At 50.8% G+C, this 26,285-nt stretch overlaps 1 protein-coding gene across 1 annotated transcript in view; it reads left to right on the forward strand.

Moving 5' to 3' along the window:
• The window catches only part of SLIT3 (slit guidance ligand 3), a 612,652-nt gene that overhangs the window by 558,124 nt on the left and 28,243 nt on the right, over nucleotides 1-26,285 (forward strand). The window contains exons 25-32 of the mRNA XM_032625797.1: nucleotides 369-532; nucleotides 2,722-2,846; nucleotides 6,273-6,370; nucleotides 10,190-10,329; nucleotides 12,008-12,101; nucleotides 16,348-16,485; nucleotides 23,390-23,630; nucleotides 25,639-25,769. Of these exons, the coding sequence (XP_032481688.1) occupies nucleotides 369-532; nucleotides 2,722-2,846; nucleotides 6,273-6,370; nucleotides 10,190-10,329; nucleotides 12,008-12,101; nucleotides 16,348-16,485; nucleotides 23,390-23,630; nucleotides 25,639-25,769 (1,131 nt within the window). The remainder of the gene's footprint in view (nucleotides 1-368; nucleotides 533-2,721; nucleotides 2,847-6,272; nucleotides 6,371-10,189; nucleotides 10,330-12,007; nucleotides 12,102-16,347; nucleotides 16,486-23,389; nucleotides 23,631-25,638; nucleotides 25,770-26,285) is intronic.

Consider the following 26,285-nt stretch of genomic DNA (forward strand, 5'->3'; position numbering starts at 1 on the left):
TCTGCAGAGTACATCCTCCAGTGCAACCTTTAGTGGGGCAAGAGAGCCAGAACATCAATGGCCAGAGGTCCAGGGAGCCTCCTGGAGGGGCTGAGATTGGGGGTGAGTTGAGGATGGAATCTTACCAGGGTAGGTGAGAGCAAAGCCTGAGGGATGGGAGGGGCTTGGGTGGGGTTGAAACATCTGCAGGGATTGGAGGTACAGTCTGGAGTTACTGACTTCACCCCAGTGAAGTCTCTGCTGGTCCTCCTGTCAGACACCCCCAATCTAGCCAAAGTCTGAAAATCCTGCTTTTCCAGAGGACCAAGACCACGGGGCCTATGGGCCAAGCTGGGCGGGGGAGCCTGACTTCCTGCTCTGCCTCGTAGGGCACTGGGAACCAACCCACTCCACTGCGACTGCAGCCTGCGTTGGCTCTCGGAGTGGGTGAAGGCCGGGTACAAGGAGCCTGGCATCGCCCGCTGCAGTAGCCCCGAGCCCATGGCTGACCGACTCCTACTCACCACCCCCACCCACCGCTTCCAGTGCAAAGGTAGGTGCTGACTCACCCCTCCGCCCCTCCCTGCCCCCTGCAGGGTCTGCTGTGTCTCCAGCAGCCTGTCAGAGCTAGGCATCTCAACAGGTGTGACTTCTAAAATCGATGCTGAAACTGATGTGGACCTGCATCTAAGGGTCCACTTGTCATTCGCTCCCCTAAGTCCCTGTGCTGCCATTTCTACATATTCCTCGTTGACCTCTTACTCTACATATTTTTGCGTAGTTGAGAAAATCTTGAACCTGCATTTTTTTTTTTTTTTTTTTGCGGTACACGGGCCTCTCCCTGTTGTGGTCTCTCCCGCTGCGGAGCACAGGCTCCGGACGCGCAGGCTCAGCGGCCATGGCTCACGGGCCCAGCCGCTCCGCGGCATGTGGGATCCTCCCGGACCGGGGCACGAACCCGCGTCCCCTGCATCGGCAGGCGGACCCTCAACCACTGCGCCACCAGGGAAGCCCTAACCTGCATTTTTTACCCAACCATCTTAGAGCATAAGCGTTTTACTACAGCACATTTTGGGCACATGAGATTTTGATTTGACTGCATGAATATCATGATAAACTACTACTGGGTTCTTATTATGTGGCAGGCATTATGTTAGGCACTTTTTCATGTATTGTTTCATTTAATTCTCACTTTCCATGGAGTCGTTTATTTAATTCCCCAGCACCTCTGTGGAGACTACTTTATTAGTATTCTTACTTTTAAAAATGAGGAAACCGAGGCTTACTGAGGTTAGATGACTTCTCGAGATCACACAGTTAAGAGAATTCCAGGTCTTTCTGATTCCAGAGTGCATGGTCTCAACCACCAAGCTGTAACACTCCATCATAACTTCTTTAACCAGTTCCTGGTTTTGAACTTTCAGAGTATTTCCAATTTTTTTCTGACCACGGCTGCGTAAATGTCTTTCTCTACTTAAAATTATGTCCTTAAATAAGATTCAGAGAACAGAAATTACTGAGCCAAAGTATATGGTCATTGCCAAGGTTTTCACACTTAACGCCAAATTGATTTCCAGAAAGGGTTGTAACCAATTTTCACTCCCAGGAGCATCGTTTGAGTGCATTTTTCATCAGACCCTTGCATTCTTTTATCTCATTTTGCAATCATTGCTAATTCAATAGGTAAAATATTATATCCCCTCATATTTTGTTTTTGATTATTGGGGGAACTATTTTTTTTCCCCAAAATTTACTTTCCGTTTGTACTACACACTTGCCTGTTAATGTCCTTTGCTCATCACCTAAGGCCTCAATGTTTATTCTGATTTACAGGTACACTTTACCTTTAAAACTTCATTGTGTCCCTGGAACACATAGCCTCCCTGGAACAGACGATGTCTCTGTTCTTCGGTGAAGCCAGAGTTGAGCCAGCTGGCATTGGTTCTCAATCAGCCCATTCTATTCACCCCACCCACAAATGGTCAGACTCACCCTGCGGTCAATCTCAACCCAATCTCCAAACTGATGACTGTTATCCTGGGATCATTTAAAGTCCTGACATGAAATAGGGCCTGATTATCCAGGGCTTTGTCAACACTGGCTGCAGCGGTAGCACAGCCCGTTACAAAGCTCTGTGTAGGGACGTGGCCTCCCTCCCTCCAGCCCTGATGGCCGAGGAGAGCAGGACACAGTTGAAACGGTAATCCCTCATCAGCATCGTTGCTGTGTCTTCCGGGCCCATTTCTTACTTCTTCCTGCCGACTCAAGGGTTCTACAAGGGGAACTTCCTATGTGATGTGTGCCTTTGGCCCAGGCACTGTGCCCTCCTTAGCCCTGCACAGACTATGAGGTGGGGTGTTTGGGGAAGGAAAAATGAGAGGTCCAAATGGAGCCTGGGCCCAGAGCTCCCCGAACATAAAGATACACAAGGGGTTTCTAATTATGGTGCATTGTTTACAGATTAGCACCAGAATCAGATCAGGCTAATTACAGTAATTGATTTGACTGAGAAGTGCTTCTGAATGATGTCCCGCTGTGATTTTTTTCCTCTCTGGATGATGGCTGAATTAATGGGACTCTAGCTGGACTGGATGTGCTGGCTGCGGAGGGCCAGCTGCCCTCTGGACAGAGATGGGAGGGGCTGGTAGCTGACTGAGGGAGGGGCCAGAGCAGAGGAGGAGGGAGGTGTGACAGTGAGCCTACTTGGGGACCTGCCACCAACACTCTGGTTTTGCTGTCCAGGGCCAGTGGACATCAACATTGTGGCCAAGTGCAATGCCTGCCTTTCCAGCCCGTGCAAGAACAACGGGACATGTAGCCAGGATCCCGTGGAGCAGTACCGCTGCGCCTGCCCCTATGGCTACAAGGTATGACAGGAGGCCCCGCCCCCTACCATCCACGGCCCAGGGAGGGGCACTGTTCACTGCCGACCCTCCCTACTCCAAGGACAGTGGATAAGTCCACTTTATGGGTCACTCCAAAACAGCATTTGCCAGCAACTCTCCCGTTCTCCCCAGCACTGCTGGGGGCTGCCCAGTTGTATCACATTCACACCCATCATAGAGGACCCCATATAGTCTCGACAGTGATGCAGTGAGATAAGGAGGAAATGTAATATTTGTATTTTCTTTCTTGAACATGGGGAAATTAAGTCTCTGAGAGTTAAAGTACCTCCAAGTAGAGGCATCCCTTGAACCCACCATACTGACCTCCCTCCAGGGTGATTCCCAGGTCCTCCCCCCACCTCCCTTCCCTGTCCTCAAGACAGCCAGCCCTGGAAGCACTGGTGCCAGCTTGAGGAGGATACAGGGATGGAGGATTAAAAGGCCAGCCTTCACGGTTGACAGGCTCAGATCAGCCAACAAGGGCTGGGATAGAGATCCCAGTTCTCCTGTCCTCCCCAGAAATCCAGGCTAATTCCAGAATAACCCTTCCCTCCTTTCTTCTCACCCAGCAGCATCTAGAACACATTATCCTGCCTCCATATTAACATCTGTAAAGTATGGATGATGTGTCAAGCACTCTGCTTGGCATTTTAGTCATCTTTTCCCCTGTGAGGAAGGACTTACCGATTCCCATTTTACAGATGTGGAAACTGAGCCTCAGACTGTTGAAAGGGCTTGACTTACTGGCCCAAGCTTGTAAGCAGTAGGGTTGGGTTAAGACCCAGGGCTACATGATTCCAAAGCCCCCCCCCCCACCGACTTTCGCCTGGAGGTTTCCTGAGTAGCTGAACCCCTCACTGCACCTCACTGGGGTCAGCAAAGCCGTGACTGGGTCCTCTTCCCCAGGACCCTCCTGGCTTCCCAGATTCCAGCCATCCCAGGGCACCCATCTGAAGGCACTAGGCACGTCGAGAATTTCAAGACAGTCCCCAGCCTGTCTGATGCACCCACCTGGTAAAGCTGAGCAGAAGGGAGCTGGCATCCCCGGGTGTCCTGTCCCCAGGGGGATTTATGTGTATAGTGACAAGCTTGAGGGGCAGACTGCCGCTGGGGAACAGGGCTCCCTGGTGGCTTTCTCAGCTGTAGCTGTGCTCCCAATAGACAGTGTCAGAGTGCCACCTATGGGCCTGAGCCTGAGACAAGAGAGCCAAAGGCTTCCTATGAGGCCGGTCAGACAGCCTCCCTGCCCCGGGCAGCCAACCCCAGGCCTCACACCCACAGGAGTCCCAGACCCACGCCCCTGCACACACACACACACACACACACACACACACACACACACATACACACACACACGTACACACGTACACACGCACACATGTGCACACACGTGAACTACTTAGCAAGAACCAAAGACCTGAAAAAGTCTTTTAATTACCCACATTCAGCTATGTCTCAGAGCCCCATGATCAGCATGGTCATTCTCTGAATAGCTCTTAATTATGGAGCTACCATTACCTGCCAGGTGCCTTATATGAGTGTGATTTCTAATCATTCCTTAACTCCGTGGGGGTAGGCATCATTATTCCCATTTTACAGATGATGAAAAGTCTCAGAGAGAACTAGTAATTTCCTCAAGGCACGTAGCAGTAGCCGGACTAACACGTGCATTCAGACCGGCCTAACTGCAGAGGCCGTGTTTTGAGAGAGGCAGAATAAGTGCCCAGCATAGCATCGCGGTTCCCGGCGCTGGCTTTGGACTGGATGTCGGGTTCAGCTGTGCCTGTTCCACTTACTGCTGTGCGATCGTGGGTGCAGCACCTCACTTTCCAAGTCTGCCTTCCCTCTGTTAGAATGCAGGTAATAACAACCATACCAATCTTGCAGGGGTGTTACGAACATTATACGCAATATAAAACTTAGCGTGAGGCCTGGAACAGAAAATGTGCTCCGTAAATGCCTGGAACAGAAAATGCGCTCCGTAAATGACAGTGAGAATGAGACTCGCAGTTTCCATCGACGCATGGACTTTCTGAAAGGGATCCCACGTGGCTCTGGTTTAGGATACAACCAGACCCCAACCCGAACTGCATTCTCCGTGTCCCCTCCGAGAAACCTCTGACGGGCCCTTTGCTGGTGACGGGGCTCGAAGAGGAAGCAGACAGACGCGGGCCTGCCTTCAGATTGCTGGAGACAGGGCCTGAGGCTCGGCGTGGAGAAAGTGAGAAGGCGGCACTACTCGGCAGAGCCCTCCGCTCCTCACGGGCACTGGCGGCGGCAGCAGAGCGGGGAAGAGGATTTTCTCAGGCAGATGGCGAGCAGGTGGTGTGGCTGGACTCCCGCGATCACCCCCGCCCGGCACGGCGCCCACGCCGAGCCCACAGCCCAGAAACAAACGCAGCAGATGCCTCCCTGCCGCCACCAGACCCCCCGGGTCCTCCCGAGGACCGCCGGCCAAGGCTCGGGTGCAGCACTGATCCACAGGTCCCAGGGGAGAAGCTGGACGCAGAGGACCAGTGCTCCCTGGGACGCTGGGTCTTGACGTCCACAGTCTCTGTCTCAGCCTCCCTGCACAGTGCCTTTGCCCTCGCCGTTCCTTCTGCCCACACGCTCTTCCCCACCTACACACGCTCAGACGTCCCCTTCAGCGGGGCCTGCTCCAAAGGAATCCCACTCCACCCAAAACTCTGTCTCACAGGAGATCTCAATCTGGCCTAACATCAGGATCACCTGCAGAACTTGAGAGTAAATGCCAACACCTGGGCCCACGTCCAGACCAATCAAAGCTGACTCTCTGGGGGGGGCTGTCACTTTACAGGGCCAAGGTCTGTGGGCCACACTTCAGCCGTAGTCCACCCTACAAGTTGTGGATTACCGTTAAGCCTCAGTGAGGCTAGTAATAATATCATCTACTGGTATTTATAGAATGCCTACTATGTGCTAAATGTGTTATGTAATATTAAGCACTTCCTTATTGAAAGATCTAGTTTAATTCTGGTAAGAGCTCTATGAGGTAGGCTTGTAGAAGTTAAAAGGCTTATTATACAAGATCAAGGTCAAGCAACCAGGAAGAGGTGAAGCTGGAATAGGAAACCAGGTCTTCCTGGCTCCAAAGCCCCTGCTCTCGGCCTACAGGGTAGGATGGCGAAAAGCAGGTGAAGTCTGGGAAGTAGTGAAGCTGGGGCCCAGACTCCTGAGTTCAGCATTCCTCCCCTCCTCACTGTGGAGTGACCAAAGGCAAGGGCTCCCTCGGGCTTTCTCTGGGTCACACAGCAGGCTTGTCCCAGGGAGGGCCTCCATCTCCCTGACCTCATCCCAAAGGATGCTGGGAACCCACAGGGGTCTCTTCGTCATGGCAGCCACAGAAAGCCTCCCTAACCACACGCTTCTCTCTCTCCTGCTCCTCAGGGAAAAGACTGCACTGTGCCCATCAACACCTGCCTCCAGAACCCCTGTCTGCACGGAGGCACCTGCCACCTGAGCGAGAGCCACAGCGATGGGTTCAGGTAACAGCTCACCCTTGGGCCCTCCCTCCTCAGTCTTCACGGTCAGGCTCTTGGGGCAGGCTGAGGAAGCACAGCTATGTGCCTCCCGTGTGTGCCCACACTCTGCCCAGCCCTTTATGTGAATGACTCCAAGGCTCCTCACTCCCTATAAGGCAGCTACTACTATCCCTCTTGTATAGATAAGGGAGTCGAGGCATCAAAGGGATAAATCGTTTGTCCGCAGTTACACAGTGAGCGTTGGTACAGGAATCTGAATTCAGGTAGTCCGTCTCAGAGCCAGGAGGAGGGAAGCCACAGTTGCTGGCTAAAGTCAGGGTAGGATGGGATAATGGCTCAAAGACCTGCCAGCCTGGTAATTCCACCACTCTTTTCTGTGTTAAAAAAAAAACAATAGGTGACATTGATTAAATGCTCATTATGTGCCAGGCAGGGACTCTAAGCCTCATTTAAATCCTCACGAGGACCCTATCTGGTACAAGTAGGTAGTATCCCCATTTAACAGATGAGGAAACTGAGGCACAGAATTGATTGGCTCTAGGTCCCATATCCTGACACTCATTCCTGAGTCTCCAAGCCTCACCTCTTTCCTCCCTGGCATTAAGAGCTCAGGAAGAAAAGGGGTAGAAGGCACTTAAGGTTCTTCTCACCCCTGTCCTTGGAGCCGGCCTTCTGCCGCTCTGCCAAACCTCAGGCCCCTCCCTGCTTCCCACCCTCCCAGCTGTGTGCACATGTCCAGTTTCCCGGGCCCTACCCTGGCAAAGCAGACCAGTGGCAATTGGCCCGTTTGGCACCCCCAGTGAGCCAGCGGGTCAGGCGGTAAAGGGGGGGCATCTGGTGGCAAGCTGTGTGCGGAGGTCTTAGCGCTCAGGTTGCAAACAATTAATTATCAAAAGCCCTCTGACCAGGGTTGCTGCGTGTTCTGCGAAGGACATCAGGTTTTGGGCTCTGGGTTCTCCCCAGGGAACCCAGCCGCCCACGTGTCCATCTGTCAAGCCAGCCCCATCAGAATCAACTCTTAAAATGTGAAATGCAAGGCAGAGTTCATTTTCCTGCCTGGAGCAGGCCAAACAACACACTCTCACCCATTGAGAGCCCCGGGGGGTTGGGGGAGAAACTACCCAGAAATCTCACGGTGGTGGCCACCTGGCCTCAGCCAGGAATCACGCCTCCAGGACTGAAAGCCTGGCTCTGCCCCCGCCCCCTGTGCCCCCTCACCGCCACCCTCGAACCCAGGGACCCGCCTCGGCAAGGGACAGGAGCGCCCCCTGCAGGTGACTGTGTTGCTCCCCTCTCTGCAGGTGAGCAGAAGGACCCGTCTCCACCCTCCATTGTTGAGGATTTCAAAGGAACTGGGAGTATTTTTAGGACTTAATTTTCGAGGAAAATGGCCCAGACCCACAGGATTAGGAAAATGGGGTGGAGGGTGCAGGCAATGTGGCCCACACCCCTGGGATGGTATAGCTCGTGTGGGATCCTCAAGCAGCAGGAAAGCACTGCCCCTCAGGGCAGCACCTGGCAGGCTGGCAAAGGGAGAGCCACCTGTTCGGACGGAGGCTTTGCTCCCTTGTCCCTCCTCTGTCTGTTTCCTAGAGCTGCCATAACAAAGTACTGCAGGCTGGGGGGCTTGGAACCAAAGAATGGATTCTCTCACAGCTCTGGAAGTCAGAAGCCCAGACTGAAGGTGTCAGCAGGGCCGTGCTCCCTCTGAAACCGGCAAGGGAGGATTCTTCCTCCCCCCTTCCTGGCTTCTGGTGGCTGCTGGTAGTTTCTGGCATTGCTAGGCCTGCAGCTGCATCACTCCAGTGTCTGCCTTCAGCTGCACGTGGCCTTCTCCCTGTGTCTGTCTCCACACGGCCGTCTTCTTATAAGGACACCAGTCATATAGGATTAGGGGCCCACCCCACTCCGGTGAATGTGGTCTTCAGTTAACTAATGACAGCTGCAGTGACTCTGTTTCCCAATTAGGTCACATTCTCAAGTACTGGGTGGTGGGGGGAGGTTAAGATTTCAACATATCTTTTCGAGGGGACACAATTCAATCCATGACACCTCTTACTGGTCAGAATTCTGGAAGCATCACCTACCTCTTCATACAGATGCTTCTCCAGTCTTGACACATTGTCCCTCTGCTCAAAAGAGAGCTGTCCCTACAGCTCACACATTGCTCTTGAGTTATCCTTGATAGCTCCACCTCCCCCACCGCCCCTACCTCCGGTAAGGTTTCCAGCGAGGACAGGAAAAAACTTTAGCCTCTTTCCCGCCCTCTGTCCAGTCCATGAGCAACCCCTGCTCTCCTGACCAGTCACTCTCACCCCACGTTTATGCAGTCCTAAGGCTCCGGGGAGAGTCAGAGTAACTCATTTGAGGAAAATAGGCAACACTGTGGGTTAAGATCTTTGGAAAACTACCCACTGTCTGGCTCTGAAGAAATGACCTTTTTCGTGAATGGCCAGGGTCCCTAAGAGAAACAAAAAGGACTTAGAGTCATTTTGCTCCAGCTCCAGAGCTCAGGCCCGAGGACCCTTCCCGGCGCCTTTTGTAGAGAATGTGACCCAGTTTTCAGGTCACAGAGGGAAGGAGGTTATTTAGGATTCTAGGACCACAAAAATCCACTTCCTATTAGTTTAGTGTCGTTGTTTAGCTAAACGCCCAAGTCAGAGCAGTGTCTGAAATGGAGAGAGGCCTGGAATTCCAGGTCTGAGGCTGGAACACACGTTCGTGGATGGGGGTTTATGTCCCTGGTCCCTGAAGAGGGGGGATGGGCCACAGAAAGAGTGAGATTCCCTGCAGCGCTTCTTTAATCAAACGCTCGGCTCCCACCTGCATCCTCCCAGCGCCCCCTCGCCCCTTGTCAGCTGCCCAGAACCGACTTCATCAGTGCTGACTGACTTTGCATGTCTAATCCTGGGGAAGTGGCCAAGGTCGGGCAGAGGACGGGGGTTGAGGTTTTTATCCAAGAGGTTTAACACTCCAGAGACAGGTTAAGGAAATGCATCATACTGATCAATGGTGTGTTAAGCCAGGCTCACCAGGAAATGTTGGCAGGAGAGGGGCCCTCCCACCCTTCCCTCAGCCCCCAGAAGCTGGAGGGGGCTCAGAAGTAGCAGGAATACCTGACAGGGAGAAATGGCATCCCTGAGAATAAGGTTAAGGAGGTGGGTAGTTTCGCCTAGAACTAAATCTAGCTAACATGTTCTGAACATTTTCGCTGTGCTGTGTACCCTTCTAAGCGTTTTACTTGTATAATCTCATTTAATGCCTGCAGCCACCCTGCAGGGGGTAGATAATAGCACCAGTCAACAGATAAGGAAACTGAGATGCAGAATTTAACTCCTAAGAAACCTGGTTGCAGAGCCTGATCTACGTCCTGCTCCAGATACAAAGGCTGCCCTTGAGTAGAAAATCACTAAAAGGGCAGGGTTCATTTTGCTCTTTCTCTCCTTGTCTGCAAAAGAGCCTATCCAGAGGCTGCTTAGGAGACAGCTGGAGGAATTTAAGCTCTACCCAGGAAACTACATCCAGCAGGGGGAGTGGTGAAAGAGGCAGGGCCGACGGGAATTGCCCCCTGGCGAGGTAGCCATCCAGGGCCAGGGGAGACGGAATACTGCCCAGAGACGGGGCTAGATGAAATGCCCTCTTGGGCTCCTAAGGGTCTTCCTGCTCAGGACCGCAAGACCTCCGGGGTCCACCGTGCTGTCCGGGACCTCCATCCAGAGGAGAAACCTGACTGATTCTATTTTCCGCCTTCCCCTCTGCCGCTCCAACCCACCCCTCTCCCTGATCCACGGCTCCCCTCTTCGCACCCACACATCCCCAAAGCTGCTCCTGCCCCCTGGGCTTCGAGGGGCAGCGGTGTGAGATCAACCCAGATGACTGCGAGGACAGCGACTGTGAGAACAACGCCACCTGTGTGGACGGGATCAACACCTATGTGTGTGTGTGCCCACCAGACTACACAGGTGAGCCCCCTGACGTCCGAGCGCAGGTTGCTGTGTGCAGGCTGTGGCTTGTCGTGCGTTCGAAGAGTACCACTTTCTTAGCTTCTTCCAAAGACTCCACCTCCTGTCCCCCTCTGGACAAAGTCTTGAACCCCCACAACCTGGTACTGTGTTATGAGGGGCTTCCCAGAGGCCCTCTCTCTTCTAGCTTGTCTACCCTCTGCCACCCCTCACCCCACCCCCTGCAAATCACTAGCTCCTCCCCACTTTGAACAGTTCCCCAGGGCCCTTTCAGCTGTCTTCATTTGGGTTCATGTTCATCCCCTCCTTCGGGAACCCTGGAGCCCTGGTGGTGTCTGAAACCAGCACAGAGGCACTTGCATTGTGGTCATGCTCCGTTCGGGTCTGAACTGACGGTGGGCAGATGGGCACGGGTGGAGGGAGCTGAGGAAACACGCATTAAGGCGGTTTCCTGCCTGCGTCTGCCGTGGACCGGGGTGCAGTTCTGGCTTGTTGTACTTTGTTCCTGAGAATGGGACGTAGTGGTTTTGTCTGTGCCAGAAAACGTCAAAAAGTGTCCCCCACAGACACCTCTCTGGGTGTCTCCAGCAGATGAGGGGAGGCTTAGAAGGCACACAAGTGCTCTCTGTGGTCTTGAGAGACCAGGGCAAAATGAGGACGGGGTGGGAGTCAGCTTATCCTCACCACAACAGAGAACAGACGCCGGGGCTATGCCTGTCATGCTTTTACTCCCCGGCCGTCCTCAGGACCGTCCTCTGCCCTGTCCCCTGGGAGCCGCGGCCCAGGCTGCCTTCTCCTGCCCACGCCTGTCCTCTGAATGAACCTCCCTGGCTGGAAGTTTGTTTCTTCTAGATCCCTCTCCACCTGGCTTGCCGGGGGTGGAATGTGAGGAAGCGCAAAGCTCAGAGATGCATCTGCCAGGGACCTCTCCCCTGCCGTCCTATCTTACCTCCCACATTCCCAAAACACACTTTCAGGTGGTGTGAGTATTTCAGGGCTTGTATCCTTGGGTATTTATGGCCTGTTAGGCATTTTCTGACACTGTGAATTTCAAAGGGGATGTATCCAGAGGCCAGAACTTCACATTCTTTCCATATTTTCTTCTCGGAGAAAATCCAAGGGGGTTATTACTTATCTGTAACAGGTGGACTGAGCTAAGCGCTGTCCCCTCCCCCAGGAAGCCTCTGGGTTTCCACTGAGTTTTCCGGTCATCGCGCTGACAGCTCTGTGTTGTAATTAATTCCCTGCTTATTTGTAGATACACCCCCCGCACTAGCCATGGCGGGGAGAGGGGGGACAGGGCCAGGTCACGGCTGTGTCCCCAGCACAGCGCTGCCACACGGGAGGTGCTCCACACATGGGTGTGGAAGGAAAAATAAATAAGCATAGCCCAAGGTCAGGGGTGATTTCAGCTGCCGCCGCCCCCCCTAAATAATCAAGTGAGATAGTCAAATGGTGGTGCAGTGACCGTGCCCGGGTGAGGTCCTGCAGTCTTCCCATGGTCACTGCCAGGGAAATCGAGGCTGAGGCACAGGAGAAAGGAGAGGCCAAAAGAGCAAATGCAGGGCCCCTGACACCCGTGCCCTCCTGGCCAGGGGCTGGATGAACCTGACTTCTAGCCAGGGCATCCCCCCGGTACCCTCCCTGATGCCTGGGTTCTCTCTACCCGCCCCACCAGGTGAGCTGTGCGACGAGGTGATCGACCACTGCGTGCCCGGGATGAACCTCTGTCAGCACGAGGCAAAGTGCGTCTCCCTGGACAGAGGATTCAGGTGAGGCTCATTCGTGCCCAGCACCGGGTCCCAAGGACTCGGCTCCAGCAGTCTGGGTTTGAGGCAGAGACTCTGGGGCTCCCTCCAAATTTTTTTTCCCTCTCTCTCTCTTTCTGCCTGTTACTTGTTTGTTACCGTGTGCTTTTCTGTATCTCTGACCAGTCATGGTCTAATCCTCTTAGTCTCTCTCTGTCTCTCTGAGCCTCTGTGTCTGTCCTCTCTGTTCCCTCTCCCTCTCCCTCAGGCCCCAGATCCTCACTGTACTGAAGGCAGTGGGTAGCGCAGGAGGTTTTCAATTCCCTCCCTCCAAGGCCCTTGCCGTGGGCCTGGGGGAGGAAAAGTTGACACAAAACAAAGGTTAAGAAAAGAAGCAATTCCTAGGGCCCTAGATTCTGGCTCTGAGTGCTGCTGGGGTTCTGAGGAGGGGGGTGGGGAGAACTTTCTGGAGCAGAGAGGGAAGCCCCCCCACCCTAGGAGGTGGGATGTGAAGTGACCACCAAAGAATGGGTGGAGTTGGGATGCACTGCGAGAAGGAGGGAGCCCCACGGGTGGGAGAAGAGTTTAGAGTAGGTGAGGGTGAGGGGGGCCATAAGCACCTCTTCCTGTGTTTTCCCTTTCTATCTGGATATCCCAAGCCTAGAGCTTACCACCAGGGAAAACGCAAGAGGCGTGTAGGGCCTCTGGCTTCAGAGGGAGCAAAGGAAGCTGTGGGCCTTTGGTGCGTGCACCCTCCTTCAAGTCTGCCTTACCTGCTCCTGTCCCCTCGGAGATGTGCTGGGTGGGTTTTCACATAATCGAGTTCCCTGAGCTTGAGTAAGAGCGAGGGATGCCTCCCCCCGACCCTGCTTTTCCCACTCCAGGATCTGACTTCAGATCAGGGCTGCTCTTCAACTGAAGGAAGAGCAAAGGGGTAGGAAGAGATGCTTAAAACACAAACTTGAACCCAAAGCTGAGCCGGCTGGACTGACAGGAAAAGTGCTTTGCGTGTACCTAAGAAGGGGCAGTGATGGCGACTGGGCATCTGAGCTGTGAAGAGTGGGTAGAATATCTGTAGGTGGAAAGGAGATCAGTGGCGTTCCAGGCTGAGTGGACGGCAAGCTCAGAGGAAGCTGGCTTGGACGAGCATAGCGAGCTTGGAGACTGGTCAGAAGTGGTCCAGGGTGCAGGTCTGGGAATGGGGTGCTACAGACTTAGGACCAGAGATCACGATTCTCTGCTGCTTGTCCCTGGAAACTCTCTCTGCTGTAACCAAGACCCCTTGAGTTCAAGGACAATATAGAATATAGAAACCAGTCTCGCTTTCAAAATCTTGAGATAATATTGACATATTTATGCACAGAGTCTCTTAGAATCTTGAAGAGGTCTACAGGCCCACTCAATAATGTTGATTTTTTTTTTTCTTTTTGAGATGCATTTAAATGAAAAGTCCCTTCTCCCAGTGCAGCATTTTATAATGTTATCGCCCTCCCCTGCCATCACCGTAACAACTCACATCCCAAGGCAGGGAACCAGGGGCATTAACAAAAGAGATGTGCAGTCAGTGCGACCTTTGCCCAAGTTTGAAGGTGTTTATCCTTGGGGATTTCCTTGTATGCTGTTCTAATGAGGCCTCAACTCAACAGAACAGATAGATAGTACTCTATCAGTATCTGTGACACGAACACTGAAGTAATGATATACTGAAGCCCTGAAAATAATAACCAACACTGCCCATACACACTGAAAATAATAACAGAAACAAAGATGGCAGTGGCTAGCACGCACTGAACACTCCCTCTGTGTCAGGCACTGTGCCTTATTATCTCACTTAACACTCAGCAATCTTAGGATGTAGAAACTGTTACCCACCTCCTGCGTGGGGCTGAGGCTCGGTGAGGTGGAGCAAGCAGCCGACACGCGTGCACAGAAAGGGATGCGAGTCAATCCAGGCCTGACTGATTCCTCGGCTAAATCCAGAGGCTACCTAAGTCACCTGGTAACTCCTCGACCAGAATCAGTAGGTCGAACGCGTATCGGAATTGCATAACCCTTACGCTTTAGAAAAAAAGGTAAAGGCAACACGTTTGAGGACAACAGGGAATGCAGGCTATACCACCAGATGCTTGCCTTTGGCCGATGAAGAAGTGTTGTAGAGATCCTTGCTATTGGAGGTAAGGTCCATGAACCAGCAGTATCAGCATCCCGTGGGAGCTTGTTGGGAATGCTAATCCCCAGGCCCCACCCAGACTCCCTGAATCCAAAGCTGCACTTTAACAAGACCCTGGGTGTTTCGTTCAGGAAGCACAGGTGTGGAGAGGGCTGTAGCACTGGGAGAAAAGAAGGATGTAAACACATCTTCCTCCAGACTTCCACTGCTTCATCTGCGAGGGAGCATGGCTTCCCTAATTCCTCATAAAGACCTGCTCAGTAGCCTCGAATTCCATGCTTATCAGGCTGGGTTTTGCCCTGTGAGTAGTGAGCAGCTGTTATTGGCTTGGTGAAGCTCATACAGCTTGAGTTGCTCTGCAGGTACTTCTTAGAATTCAGGAGACACAAACACAGATGCCTGCTGGGGCCAGGTTTAACCCTAGCAGAGGCCTGGCTTGTGATATATTGAGCGTGTGCCCCCAAAGGGCATCCCCGAGCTGTTCCTTTAAAAGACTAGGAAGGAACAGGGGCTAAGACGTGAAAGTTTGCACCTTCTGGTGCAGCAATAGGTCACATATATCAAATTCACCCATCAAATAAGTAAAGGTAAATAGGTCAGATCTTAGCAGATTTCACAGCTTTTGGACGCAGGTCCAGTAAATCCTCAGATTCTAGAACTCGCCGCCCTCCAGGGACACCCCACGCCCTGAGTATCTTACCTTGCCATGCTGAATCCACAGCATGCACCATGTTCTGGCAGCCCCAGCACTGCCAGGACCTACTTGCGATTCCAGCCCACTTCCAGCCATCCTAAAGGGGGTGGAGTGAGGAGAAGGTGGAGGGACGACTATTCATTTGTCCTGGTGCTTCCCGTCCCGTGTCACATAAGTATTCCAAGGTCTCACTTCCCTCCCCGCCTGGCCACCCGTACCACACTTTCACCTGCCCGTACCACCTTCCTCCTCTGACTTGGATAAGTGGTTATTATTTACACTCCGCCCAGCAGAATTCAGCCAGTGAGCCCAGAGAGGTGTGCAGGCTCCAGGCCCTGCCGGAGGTAGAGGAGCCAGGAAGCGTTTGTGTTCACACGTGCCTGTGTGCTGAAGCCACTGTGAGTAAGGTGGTACCTTTGGTCTCTTCCTTGCTGGGACTTCGGCACATTGTCACCCCAGACAGAGGAGCCCAGAGATGTGTGTCTCAGGCCTATGTTTAGGGAGACCCGCCGCCAGCAGCCGTCTCTGGCCGGGCTGAAACCTGGGTCAGCAAGGACCGTGATGGAGCTGCTGACACCATGCTCCTCAGGGAGGGGCGGGTCAGCCTGCAGGGCCTGGGTTGGGTCAGTAGCTCCCATCCTCTCCCCTGGAGACCAGGAGGCATTTATCAAGGGCAAAGGGATTCACCTTCTTATATCAGCCCGAAACCCTGGGAAAAAAATGAACAAACGATAGAATAGAATCAAAGGGAGTGTCCTTATCAGCGCGTTCTACATATCACACTGACAGTTTACTCAGTGTGGATCTAGTGCCCTGCACAGAGTGTATCACTTAATTTTTAAAACCACCGTAAGAGGTGAAGTTATTGATCATCAGTCACGTTGAAAAGTGAAGAAACTGAAACACAGAGAGGCAGTGAGTGGCAGATACACCGAGAACAGGGTCTGACGCACGTAAGTGTTACACGGCGGGGGGCCTCAGGGAAGTCAGGTCAGCTCTCCTGGAGCCCTGGTTTCCTCCTGGTATCGGAGGGGGACCGACCCTCCTTCACAGGGTGCTGGGAGGCCTTAGCAAGGCACCCTGTGAAAGGTGCTTAGCCCGGTGCCTGGCCCAAAGGCAGGCTAAGCTGAATATTAGTTCTATGTAGACAGTGGTGGATCCAAGCCAAAACCTGTGTGACCGCAGCCCTGCACTCCTCAGCCGGCTCCTGACAAGATGCCCCACGTGAAGCAAGCAGACATCGCATTGCAGTGACCAGAGGCTGTGGACAGCCCATGAGACCCACTGCAGGCCAGGCTTTGGGGAGCCCGCAAGAGCTGCGGGGACTTGGCTACGTGGGTAGATAGAGGAGAGGCTGCCTAGAAGCCGGCCAGGCCGTAGAACAGCCTCGCTCCGCTGTGTTCCAGGTGCGAATGTCTCCCTGGCTACAGCGGGAAGCTCTGCGAGGTGAACAGTGATGACTGCGCAGCCCACAGGTGCCGCCATGGGGCCCAGTGCGTGGATGCGGTCAACGGCTACACGTGCATCTGCCCCCAGGGCTTCAGGTATGGTCAAGGGGCTGGATGGCAGGGGGCAGCGGGCTGGGGGCTGGTGGGCCCAGGCAGCCAGGGTGGAGACCCAGACAGCCCTAGCCCTAGGTCTCTGTGGTGCCTTTATTCCCCCAAACCTTCTTCAGCCCTTCCAAGTGCCAGAGCAGACCTTGTTCACCCCATGCTGTAGATGGAAAAAAAGAGGTACCCTAGGCAACCATGTGGAAGTCGGACTTAGGGTCCGGCTCATGTTATGTCAAACTTAGGCGTGATTCCATCTAACGAAAGATGCTACCGTTCTGGAGCCCAGCTTGCAGGGTGTGGCTAGCCACATGGCCACGCTGGCAGGAGTCTTCTTTCTAGGCTGGAGAACAAAAGCAGTATGGTGCCCTAATGGCAGGAAAGTGGAGGTGAATGGGAGGGTTTGGGGGTCAGTCATTGGAATCAGTGAAGCCAGGAGAGAAAGGGGAGACTGGAGGCCCTGGCCAGGGGGTCAGATGTCTGTGTGGTACGTGGAAGGGGTATGAGGGTGCCAGCTCTCGCTCCCACACTGACTGGAAGGGAAGGGCCCAGGGGAGCCTGGAGAGGAGGCAGGGACCACGTAAGGGGGGGTCAGACTGGGGGACAGTCCTGTATACATGTCAGTACTCATGGAGGTACAGATCTGACTGTGCAGCCGAGCCCTGGTCACAGACTCTGAGAACATGAGCCTGGAAGGAACCATGAGTTCTCAAGGCAGTTGGTTCCAAAGCCTGATTGAGACCATCTGCATGCGAGGCTTGTGAAAATATAAGTTCCAGAGCCCCACCCCAGAGTTCCGAAATTAGAATCTGGGGTGGGGAGAAGGAGTTGGAAACCCACACTTTCAAACAAAAAAAATTTTAATTGTGGTAAAATGCACATAACACAAAATTTACCGTCTTAAGCATTTTTAAATGTACCGTAAGTACATTCTTATCGCCGTGCAAACATCACCACCATCCATCTCCAGAACTCTTTGTTTTTGGCTGTGTTGGGTCTTTGTTGTTGCACGCGGGCTTTCTCTAGTTGCTGCGAGTGGGGGCTGCTCTTTTTTTTTTTTAACATCCTTATTGGAGTATAATTGCTTTACAATGGTGTGCTAGTTTCTGCTGTATAACAAAGTGAATCAGCTCTACGTATACATATATCCCCATATCTCCTCCCTCTTGCGTCTCCCTCCGTCCCACCCTCCCTATCCCACCCCTCTAGGTGGTCACAAAGCACCAAGCTGATCTCCCTGTGCTATGCAGCTGCTTCCCACTAGCTATCTGTTTTACATTTGGTAGTGTATATATGTCCATGCCACTCTCTCACTTTGTCCCAGCTTACCCTTCCCCACCCACGTCCTCAAGTCCATTCTCTATGTCTGCATCTTTATTCCTGTCCTGCCTCTAGGTTCATCAGTACCTTTTTTTTTAGATTCCATATATATGTGTTAGCATATGGTATTGGTTTTTCTCTTTCTGACTTTACTTCACTCTGTATGACAGACTCTAGGTCCATCCACCTCACTACAAATAACTCAATTTCATTTCTTTTTATGGCTGAGTAATATTCCATTGTATATATGTGCCACATCTTCATCCATTCATCTGTCGATGGACACTTAGACTGCTTCCATATCCTGGCTATTGTAAGTAGTGCTGCAATGAACATTACGGTACATGACTTGTTTTGAACTACGGTTTTCTCAGGGTATATGCCCAGTAGTGGGATTGCTGTGTCATATGGTAGTTCTATTTTTAGTTTTTTTAAGGAACCTCCTCCAAAATGTTCTCCATAGTGACTGTATCAATTTACATTCCCAACAACAATGGAAGAGGGTTCCCTTTTCTCCACACCCTCTCCAGCATTTATCGTTTGTAGATTTTTTGATGATGGCCATTCTGACGGGTGTGAGGTGATACCTCATTGTAGTTTTGATTTGCATTTCTCTAATGATTAGTGATGTTGAGCATCCTTTCATGTGGCTGTTGCCAATCTGTATATCTTCTTTGGAGAAATGTCTATTTAGGTCTTTTGCCCATTTTTGGATTGGGCTGTTTTTTTGATATTGAGCTGCATGAGCTGCTTGTAAATTTTGGAGATTAATCCTTTGTCAGTTTCTTCATTTGCAAATATTTTCTCCCATTCTGAGAGTTGTCTTTTCATCTTGTTTATGTCTTCCTTTGCTGTGCAAAAGTTTTAAGTTTCATTAGGTCCCATTTGCTTATTTTTGTTTCTATTTCCATTTCTCTAGGACATCGGTCAAAAAGGATCTTGCTATGACTCATGTCATAGAGTGTTCTGCCTATGTTTTCCTCTGAGAGTTTATATTACAGTGTCTGCCCTTACATTTAGGTCTTTAATCCATTTTGAGTTAATTTTTTATTTGGTGTTAGGGAGTGTTCTAATTTCATTCTTTTAGATGTAGCTGTCCAGTTTTCCCAGCACTACTTATTGAAGAGGCTGTCTTTTCTCCATTGTATATTCTTGCCTCCTTTATCAAAGACAAGGTGACCATATGTGCATGGGTTTACCTCTGGGCTTTCTATCCTGTTCCATTGATCTGTATTCCTTTTTTTGTGCCAGTACCATATTATCTTGATTACCGTAGCTTTGTAGTATAGTCTGAAGTCCGGGAACCTCAGTACTCCAGCTCCGTTTTTCTTTCTCAAGATTGCTTTGGCTATTCAGGGTCTTTTGTGTTTCCATACAAATTGTGAAATTTTTTTTTCTAGTTCTATGAAAAATGCCAGTGGCAGTTTGATAGGGATTGCATTGAATCTGTAGATTGCTTTGGGTAGTAGAATCATTTTCACAATGTTGATTCTTCCAATCCAAGAACATGGTATATCTCTCCATCTGTTTGTGTCATCTTTAATTTCTTTCATCAGTGTCTTATAGTTTTTTGCATACAGGTCTTTTGTCTCCTTAGGTAGGTTTATTCCTAGGTATTTTATTCTTTTTGTTGCAATGGTAAATGGGAGTGTTTCCTTAATTTCTCTTTCAGATTTTTCATCATTAGTGTATAGAAATGCAAGAGATTTCTGTGCATTAATTTTGTATCCTGTTACTTTACCAAATCCATTGATTAGCTTTAGTAGTTTTCTGGTAGCATCTTTAGGATTCTCTATGTAGAGTATCATGTCATCTGCAAACAGTGACAGTTTTACTTCTTTTCTGATTTGGATTCCTTTTATTTCTTTATCTTCTCTGATTGCTGTGGCTAAAACTCCCAAAACTATGTTAAATAATAGTGGTGAGAGTGGGCAACCTTGTCTTCTTCCTGATCTTAGTGGAAATGGTTTCAGTTTTTCACCATTGAGGACAATGTTGGCTGTGGGTTTGTCATATATGACCTTTATTATGTTGAGGAAAGTTCCCTCTATGCCTACTTTCTGGAGGGTTTTTATCATAAATGGGTGTTGAATTTTGTCGAAAGCTTTCTCTGCATCTATTGAGATGATCATATGGTTTTTCTCCTTCAGTTTGTTAATATGATGTATCACGTTGATTGATTTGTGTATATTGAAGAATCCTTGCATTCCTGGGATAAACCCCACTTGATCATGGTGTATGATCCTTTTAATGTGTTGTTGGATTCTGTTTGCTAGTATTTTGTTGAGGATTTTTGCATCTATGTTCATCAGTGATACTGGCCTGTAGTTTTCTTTCTTTGTGACATCCTTGTCTGGTTTTGGTATCAAGGTGATGGTGGCCTCGTAGAATGAGTTTGGGAGTGTTCCTCCCTCTGCTATAGTTTGGAAGAGTTTGAGAAGGATAGGTGTTAGCTCTTCTCTAAATGTTTGATAGAATTCACCTGTGAAGCCATCTGGTCCTGGGCTTTTGTTTGCTGGCAGATTTTTAATCACAGTTTCAATTTCAGTGCTTGTGATTGGTCTGTTTATATTTTCTATATCTTCCTGGTTCAGTCTTGGAAGGTTATGCTTTTCTAAGAATTTGTCCATTTCTTCCAGGTTGTCCACTTTATTGGCACATAGTTGCTGGTAGTAATCTCTCTTGTATTTCTGCGGTGTCAGTTGTTACTTCCTTTTCATTTCTAATACTGTTAATTTGAGTCTTCTCCCTTTTTTTCTAGATGAGTCTGGCTAATGGTTTATTGATTTTGTTTATCTTCTCAAAGAACCAGCTTTTAGTTTTATTGATCTTTACTATTGTTTCCTTCATTTCTTTTTCATTTATTTCTTTTTTTAAATAGATTTATTTATTTTATTTATTTTTGGCTGCATTGGGTCATTGTGGTGCTCAGGCTTCTCACTGCGGTGGCTTCTCTTGTTGCAGAGCACGGGCTTTAGGCATGCAGACTTCAGTAGTTGCGGCACACAGGCTCAGTAGTTGTGGCTTACGGGCTCTAGAGCACAGGCTCAGTAGCTGTGGCGCACAGGCTTAGTTGCTCTGTGGCATGTGGGATCTTCCTGGACCAGGGATCAAACCCATGTCCCCTGCATTGGCAGGCGAATTCTCAACCTCTGCACCACCAGGGAAGCCCTTTTTCATTTATTTCTGATCTGATCTTTATGATTTCTTTCCTTCTGCTAACTCTGGGGGGGTTTTGTTCTTCTTTCTCTAATTGCTTTAGGTTTAAGTTTAGGTTGTTTACTTGAGACTTTTCTTGTTTCTTGAGGTAGGCTTGTATTGCTATAAACTTCCCTCTTAGAACTGCTTTTGCTGCATCCCATAGGTTTTGGGTCGTCGTGTTTTCGTTGTCATTTGTTTCTAGGTATTTTTTGATTTCCTCTTTGATTTCTTCAGTGATCTCTTGGTTATTTAGTAGCATATTGTTTAGCCTCTATGTGTTTGTATTTTTTTACAGTTTTTTTCCTGTAATTGATATCTAGTCTCATAGCGTAGCAGTCGGAAAAGATACCTGATACAATTTCAATTTTCTTAAATTTACCAAGGCTTGATTTGTGACCCAAGATATGATCTATCCTGGAGAATGTTCCACCAGCACTTGAGAAGAAAGTGTGTTCTGTTTTTTTGGATGGAATGTCCTATAAATATCAATTAAGTCCATCTTGTCTAATGTGTCATTTAAAGCTTGTGTTTCCTTATTTATTTTCATTATGGATGATCTGTTCACTGGTGAAAGTGGCATGTTAAAGTCCCCTACTATTATTGTGTTACTGTCGATTTCCCCTTTTATGGCTGTTAGCATTTGCCTTACGTATTGAAGTGCTCCTATGTTGGGTGCATATTTACAGTTGTTATATCTTCTTCTTGGATTGATCCCTTGATCATTATGTAGTGTCCTTCTTTGTCTCTTGTAATAGTCTTTGTTTTAAAGTCTGTTTTGTCTGATATGATAATTGCTACTCCAGCTTTCTTTTGACTTCCATTTGCATGGAATATCTTTTTCCATCCCCTCACTTTGAGTCTGTATGTGTCCCTAGATCTGAAGCGGGTCTCTTGTAGACAGCATATATACAGGTCTTATTCTTCTATCCATTCAGCCAGTGTATGTCTTTTGGTTGGATTATTTAATCTATTCACATTTAAGGTAATTATTGATATGTATATTCCTATTACCATTTTCTTAATTGTCTTGTGTTTGTTTTTGTAGGTCTTTTCCTTCTCTTGTGTTTCCTGCCTAGAGAAGTTCCTTTAGCATTTGTTGTAAAGCTGGTTTGGTGGTGCTGAATTCTCTTAATGGGGGCTACTCTTCATTGCGGTGCATGGGCTTCTCATTGTGGTGGCTTCTCTTGTTGCAGAGCATGGGCTCCAGGCATGCAGACTCCAGTAGTTGCAGCACATGGGCTGAGTAGTTGCAGCATGTGGGCTCTCGGGCACATGGGCTCAGTAGTTGTGGCTCGCGGGCTCTAGAGCGCAGGCTCAGTAGTTGTGGTGCACGGGCTTAGTTGCTACGCGGTGTGTGGGATCTTCCTGGACCAGGTATCAAACCCATGTCCCCTGCATTGGCAGGCAGATTCTTATCCACTGCGCTACCAGGGAAGTCCTCCAGAACTCTTTTTATCTAGCAAACTGAAACTCTGTACCCAATTAAACAACATTTTCCTGTTCCCCCTCCCCTGGCCTCAGCAGCCACCATTCTTTTTTAATTTATTGGCCGCACCATGTGGCATGTGGGATCTTAGTTCCCTGGTTAGGGATTGAACCCACGCCCCCTGCGTTGGAAGCATGGAATCTTAACCCCTGGACCACCAGCGAAGTCCCCCAGCAGCCACCATTCTACTTTCTGTTTCCATGAGTTTAACCACTCTGGGTACTTCATATGAGTGGAATCAGACAGCATTTGTCTTTTTCTATCTGCTTCTTTGACTTAGTATAATCTCCTCAAGGTGCATCCATACTGTAGCATGTGTCAGAATGCCCTTTTCAAGGCTGAGTGTTATTCCCTTGTGTGTATGTACCTCGTTTTGCTTATCCACTGATCCATGGCTGGATGAGAATATGCACTTTCAACAAATTCATTGCAGGCAATTCTGACGACGCTGAAATTAAGGACCTGTGCTCTAGGTCCTCAATTATTTTTAAAATGGGAGGGCTTCCCTGGTGGCGCAGTGGTTGGGGGTCCGCCTGCCGATGCAGGGGACACGGGTTCATGCCCCGGTCCGGGAGCATCCCACTTGCCGCGGATCAGCTGGGCCCGTGGACCATGGCCGCTGGGCCTGTGCGTCCGGAGCCTGTGCTCCGTGACAGGAGGGGCCACGACAGTGAGAGGCCCGCGTACTGGGGAAAAAAAAAAAAAAAGGGGGGGAAATCTGGGGCTTAGAGAAGGATCAGGCCTTGCCCCAGTCACTAGCAGGGCTGGAACTAGTCTCAGTTCCCTCTCATGCCACGGTCTCTGCTAGGGGCTCTTTGGCCTAAATAACTTGATGTCTCCTCTCACCGTTCCCCATCTTCCCTGCCCCCATCCTCCTCTCCTCCCTCCCAGCGGGCTCTACTGCGAGCACCCCCCGCCCATGGTCCTGCTACAGACAAGCCCCTGCGACCAGTACGAGTGCCAGAACGGGGCCCAGTGCATCGTGGTGCAGCAGGAGCCCACCTGCCGCTGCCCCCCGGGCTTCGCTGGCCCAAGGTGCGAGAAGCTCATCACCGTCAACTTCGTGGGCAAGGACTCCTACGTGGAACTGGCCTCCGCCAAGGTCCGGCCCCAGGCCAACATCTCCCTGCAGGTGCGCCCCACCCACCCAGCCCTTGGAAGGACCCTAACATGCCCCCAAGCCCTGATTGTTCCGAGAACAGATGGGACACCCCAGATCACAGCAGTCCTGCCCCCTTCCCTACACATCATAAGGGACAACTCACAGCTTGGGGGGACCGGGACCAGCTCTGTCCAGAGGGTTCTATAGACAGCTCCTGACCAGCTCTCACTGCAAAGAGCAGCCCCCACTCCAGCCTCATTCATTCTTTTCTCTAGGAAATATTCATTCAACTATTACATGCCAGACACTGTGCACTGGGGATTCAGTGGTGGACAAGACAGGCAAAGCCCCTCGCCCAGGGCAGGATGACAACCCTGGGTGTTGTGGGAGCACATGGGCGGGGCAGTGATACCAGCCTGCTGGGAAGAATCAGGGAAGGCTCCCCAGGGGCAATGAGAACTAAGCTGAGATCTGAAGGATGAGTAAGAGTTTGCCTGGAGAAGGGCAGAAGGGTGAGGGGCTGATGGTGCAGGATGAAGGGGGGTGGTGCACTCGAGCCTCAGATCAGCATGTGCAAAGGCCCAGAGGCACAAGGGAGCAGGGCATTTTTCAGGGAACAGGAAACCGTTCAGTATGAACCAAATTCTTTTCCAACTAACTTCTGTCGAGTTCCTTACCTATGGACCTGACTAGTTCTTCCAGACTACATTTCTGGGTGACCTCAGTGCTGTTGGGGGGCAGAGGGAGAAGGGAAGGGGTATGATAAAGAGCAGGCCCCTGCCTGTAGGCTCGGTGGGCAGGGGGGACCCCAGAGACACAGCTAGAGGGTGCAGGCCAGTTAGTGGCTCCGCCACATAGCATTAGGTAAGGCTAATGCTTTCTTCCTCCTGGTTATGGCCACACTAGCCCAGGTTTAAGCTTATGGAGAAAACATTCATTCAACAAAGATCCACTGGGCATCCACGTACCATTCAAGGCACTGGGGCTGCAGAGATGTATGAACATTCAGACGGCCTCACCTCGTGGGACCTACAGTCCAGCGGGCAAGCCTCTGAGATGGGGGTTGACCCCAGGCACACACAAGAAAGAAGCTCTGATTGCCATCACTGCCCTCGCCCCTGGTCCCCTTGTCACCGTCCTGCCTTCGTCCCTCAGTCCCAGACACCCAGGGACGCAAGTGTTACATCCCAGTAACCAGAGCAGCACCCAGTGCCCCGGACAGCCCAGTGTCCTATCAGAGCCCCTGCTCCCCGTCAGCTTCATGGGCAAGGGCTCCTACGTGGACCTGGGCTCCGCCAAGGTCTGGCCCCAGGCCAACATCAGCTGCTCCTGGGCTAGGCAGTGGGGGCCAAGAGGCTGGTCAGAGAGCCCCACCCTGGTGCCCTGTGCCTGGCAAACAGACGCCCTCTGGGCAGCAGCTTTGAGACCAGTGCTTCTCAGCCTGGCAACACTTTAGAACCTCCTGGGGCACTTCGTATCTTTGCCTGCGTCTGACCTCTGGAGATCTGTATGCAAGTGGTTTGAGGTAAAGCCCAGATGCTGTGTTTTAAAAAATTCCCTAGGTGACACTTAACACACTGCCTGGTTCATAGTAAACACAGAATTAAGTAGTAACGGGTAGTATTTTGTTTATAATTGTTATTATACTTTATACAGAGAGACCAAGGCCCCAAGAGGCTAGATCAGAGCTCAGGGCTCCAGGCATTTTTATATATGTGTGTGTGTGTGTATATATATATATATATACACACACACACACACACACACACACACACACACACACACACACACGTACATAAAAACATAGCAGCACATAAAGGGGGCTCCATAAATATTTGTTGGATTGCCCAATCAGCATTTGCTGGAGCATTAAGTATAGGCCTTCCTTATGGAAATGAACAGACTAGATGGAGGAAATACGGACATGAATTCAGATCCAGGGCTCGTTCAGAAGAGGCCGCCTGGAAGAGGGCTCTGTGAGGCGGGGACGGGAGAGGTGGGAACTCAGGGCAGCCCTGACCCTCATGACTCCCTCCAGGTGGCCACAGACAAGGACAACGGCATCCTTCTCTACAAGGGAGACAATGACCCCCTGGCACTGGAGCTGTACCAGGGCCACGTGAGGCTCGTCTACGACAGCCTGAGCTCCCCGCCGACCACGGTGTACAGGTGAGGACCAAAGTCCCGCCCCCATTGCACAAGCCCCCCTCGCATCTTCGTGCCTGCTTCCAGCACTAGGAGAAGATGCCAGGATGGCTTTGGTGCCGCCTCTCTCTGGCCCCCCCCCCCCACTTTCCGTTGGCACAGAGTGGCGGGTGGGAGTGAGAGAGGTGGTCTCGGAGGAAGAGGCAGGAGTGGAAGGGCGGAAGGCAGACCCCGTGGGGAGATGACACCTCATTACCATAAGGTAGATGGCCAGCTGGCTACTGGGCCGGAGCCTGTGCTCCAATGGGGACGAGGCTGCTTAACGCGATGCCCTTTTCAAAACGTCATCCTAATCTTGTATTAGTTTAAGAAAGAAAACGGGGAGATGAGCATGGAACTCAAGGGGAAGATATTCCAGAGCACGGAGGGAGTAGGACTCCTCAAGTGACTTTCAAACTGTTCTAAAGGACAGTTTTTCCTAAACTGCAGTCTTTCCAACCATCACCCTGATTTTTACATTATCAGTATGTCAGCTGGGCT

The sequence above is a fragment of the Phocoena sinus genome, chromosome 3, assembly GCF_008692025.1.
Source record: "Phocoena sinus isolate mPhoSin1 chromosome 3, mPhoSin1.pri, whole genome shotgun sequence".
In the NCBI taxonomy this organism is placed as follows: domain Eukaryota; kingdom Metazoa; phylum Chordata; class Mammalia; order Artiodactyla; family Phocoenidae; genus Phocoena; species Phocoena sinus.